We start from the raw sequence: 3,737 nt of genomic DNA, 5'->3' as shown, positions 1-3,737 counted from the left end.
TCCTAGAAGTGAATCACGCAGGAGAAAATCGTGCAGTTGAGAGCTTTGCTACAGCAGCGGACGCTGTAGGTCTGTTTACGTGATCCGGCATCTGACGATGCCGGATCTTAATTAGCACCTTGATTTTAGAGAATACTGGTCGCTGTCGTTGGTTTCCTCGACGGGCATTAAGACGGCTGGCGTGACGGTTAACAAATGTGTTCTTCTGTTGCTGTATTAGTTGCATCAACTCTTTCGCGTGCATTCTTTTTTATTTCTACACTCTCAGAACAAATACACCGGCATGTTGCGAATTGATTTTAGTCTTTGCAGGATTAAAGATCGCTGCTGTATTTAGGTCTCTCGCTGTCTCCGAGTGCCACGTAGGGCAGACAGCAGGTTTAATGTCACGTATGTGTTTTCCTTTTGCAGTGTATATTAGCCGTATCGCATTTCGCGCATATTGATTACAGTCTTTCGTATTCTTTCTTATGTTTACAGGACCGTCTGAACGAGCATGTTCGAGGAGCATGTACAGTTGAGCATCAATAATAAAGAATAATCGCATATCTCTTTAGCGTCGTCTTCGGAGAGCGGCCCCGTCTGCTACAAGTAGACTGACCGATAGGCACATCCACCAGTCCGGTTTACGCGCAAAGTCATTGCAGAAGAAATGTGTAAACTTGTTGAAAACACGTTTTTAATTATCGTTATTGCTCACTTTGTGAAAAATAGTAGTACAACTGTTCATAAGCTTTAGTTACATTATTATGCCGCGAGGCAGCGTGAGACGTCTAGAGTAGAAGCGTTTGCGGGTCGGTGGGCTGGAAACGCCGATTGGTCGGTGGGATGCGTGTCTGCGTGACGTTTTTTCGCTTCGCCCTCGTTCTCAACCGGATGTGGGGTCGCCGCGCCTCTCTCGGCCTGTCCCTAGAGTGCCTAGGAAATCGCTAGGGCCGGCTGGCCGGCCGCCGGGCGTGCGTGGTCTGCGGGCATTCTCTTCGTGAGCGTAGGCGGCGGCGCGCGCGTTTCGGAAGCTGTCCAGGTATGGCTTTTTTTTTTGCGTGGTGCGCTCGTCGGCGCAGCCAGCTGAAATTTCTGTACAGTTCTTGCTTCCACGACAATGCGACGACCCCCAAAAGGCGCTGACCCGCGAGAAATCGCCAGCGACATAAAGGTACGCATTTTATCTCAAATTTCGCTTCATGAAGTGCTGTACCGCTTACCTACATGTCTTGCGCATTCCAGGACCTCGTTTTCCTGCTGCAGGAGCACGTCGTGCTGGTGTTCAAAAATTTGCAACTCCATTACGACGACCCACATAAGGTGCGGTTTAAGGACCGCCGGCGTCGCCATCTGAACCGCCGTCTGACAGCCACGATGAAGCGCTTGTCGGGCGTGCACGTTCTCAATCACGAGGTAAGGGTTGAACAACGTTTTCGCAAGTTTTCTCGTGCAGAACTCGCCAAATTGCGGCGCTTGTAACGTAACTTTTTTTGCAGCATCGTTTCCTGGATGCTTCTGGCGAGCCGATGCTGTCCTTATTTGCCGCGGACCGATACCACGTGGCGAGACGCCAGGGCATCGACCCCAGTGCGCATTTGTTCCTTTGCAGTGGCAAGTCCAGGGTAAAAGTGGCCACGATAATTCTGCCACTACAATCTGCCCTTTAGGATCGCTATCAGCTGTAAGGGTAAGTCCAGAAGTTCCGACTCGCGCATTGTGGAAATCGCGCCTGGCCTAAGTGTCCAGCATTCACCCAGTGCAGTGCAGCTTTGTTTAATTCCTTAGAGACTTCTCGCGCTTTGTCGAAATCGACGGCAGCCGTGAAAATTTACATATTAGGCCCCGCTACAGCATTATCCCAGCGCAGCGCGCCTTTCTATGCGTCGGCAAGCGTTAGAAGCGCGCGCCGTCTCGCGCTTTGTCCAAGTCGGCTCTAAAACTCGCGCTAGGCCTCGTTGCCTGGTTGACAAAGTGCACGGCTTTGTTCCTTTCAATGGCAAGCCTCTGTCACTACAGTCGGCGGCCTTAATTTTTATGATCGCTGTCAGCTTCAACAGCAAGTCCAAGAAAAGTTATGACGATCGCGCGGTGTGGAAATCGGCGGTAGAGACAAAAAACTCGTGCTTGTAGCTGCAGACTTACCCAGCTCCAGTGCGCCTTTGTTTATTTCCGTAGCGACTACCCGCACTTTGTAGAAATCGACGCCAGCCGTGAAATTTTACATATTAGACCTCGCTACAGCATTAGCGCAGGGCGCCTTCGTTTCTTAGCGTTCTAACTTGTTTGCTCGTTACTTTTGTTCTTTTCAGTCGTTTCCTGAATCTGTCCAAAGAGCCGGGGTAGGTGGATGATTGTTCGCCGTCACTGGAACCACATGGCGATCGCACTGCATACAGCACGACTTTGGTCCATGTGTTTTTTAAATAAAACCATCAGATGTCGAAGGTCGTGCCCGAGGATTGCTTCGACAGCTGGGGCAAAACCATGGGGACCGCACACGCTGTCGTCGCTGCCAAGTGAAGAGGCACAAAACGGCTGTCAACCTTAATAAAGGCCCTTCTCGGGGCCGCCTCAGTGTTTCCTGGCAGATCACACGCTTTCCACCCTGTGCACGTGTTCTCATTTCCAATTAAATAGGTCCTTCAAACCCTGCAGAAGGCTTGAATTAGGAACTGCTAATATCAAGATGGTACTTGAGAAACAGTAGCGGCTACGATAACAAAGATGAAGAGGGGCTGGAGTTACACGCAAATAAAAAAGGTTGGAGGTACCCAGATAGGCTGAAATGGTTTTGGGCGGGAGTCCTAGTTATTCTATATAGGACTCAAATAATGCATATTCAGCGTTTATCAAGGTTTTTGTAGAAATATATAAAGAACATTAAGCAGTCTAAACGAATGAGAGAACCATGGATCACGCCAGAGCTCAGAAGAATGATAAAGAGCAAAAACAAGTACCATGCCTTTTTAAACAATCGCTCTCTTGAATCTCTTATTAAAAAAAAACAAGAAATAATCTAAATGCCTGCTTAAAGCGTGCTAAAACTGTATCATCAAAAAATGTTCTCTGATGTTAGAATGAAAAATTCAGACACTGTGTGGAAAGTTTTAGATAAATTGTTACGTCGCAATACGAAAAATGCGCCAGCTCAACGAATAACCTATAAGGGCTCTGAATTATCCGGTCAGGCTCTTGCTGGTCATTTAAACAGCAATTTTTTAACCACTCATTTACCTATGATGCATCTACCTGAAGTTCCTTCATCTTGTAGCCCTTTCGAAAGCCTTTTCCTTCAGCCCATCATTGAGACCTTTATGAATTTGAATAATAGCAAAGCCTTAGATGTTGACAATATTCAGATAAAACCAGTCAAATATGTACTATCATATATTGCACCTGTGCTTGCATACATCTTCAATTTGTTAATTGAAACGGTAGTTTACCCGGAATAAATGAAGAAAGCAAGAGTGACAGTTGTGTTTAAAGGGGGAGATAAAGATGTAGTGTCCAATTATAGACCAATATCTGTGATTCCAGTCTTTTCAAAGGGCTTGGAAAAAGTAATATTTTCCCGTGTAGTCAACTTTTTTAATGCAAAACAAATCCTGTCTGATGCTCAATTTGGCTTCCGAAGAGGAAAGTCGACGGAAACGGCTTTGTTATCACTTAAGGAATGTATCCTGCAAAACACTGAAGCAGGTATTCTCACTGTCGGACTCTTCATTTATTTTAGTAAGGCTTTCGATTCCCTA

General features: G+C 46.7%; 1 protein-coding gene across 1 annotated transcript; it reads left to right on the top strand.

Annotated features, from left to right (window-relative positions):
• Nucleotides 1-486: 486 nt before the first annotated feature.
• On the top strand, nt 487-2,453 carry LOC144094146 (uncharacterized). Its single transcript, XM_077628068.1, has 4 exons — nt 487-1,156; nt 1,228-1,398; nt 1,482-1,672; nt 2,295-2,453. Exons 1-3 carry the CDS (start codon nt 1,103-1,105, stop codon nt 1,650-1,652), a joined length of 396 nt encoding a protein of 131 aa, XP_077484194.1. The 5' UTR covers nt 487-1,102; the 3' UTR covers nt 1,653-1,672; nt 2,295-2,453.
• The last annotated feature ends 1,284 nt before the right edge of the window (nt 2,454-3,737 follow it).

Source organism: Amblyomma americanum, chromosome 1 (assembly GCF_052857255.1).
Source record: "Amblyomma americanum isolate KBUSLIRL-KWMA chromosome 1, ASM5285725v1, whole genome shotgun sequence".
NCBI classification, from domain to species: domain Eukaryota; kingdom Metazoa; phylum Arthropoda; class Arachnida; order Ixodida; family Ixodidae; genus Amblyomma; species Amblyomma americanum.
The sequence above is the reverse complement of the archived record's forward strand: the minus strand, read 5'-3'. Positions and strand labels throughout refer to the sequence as shown.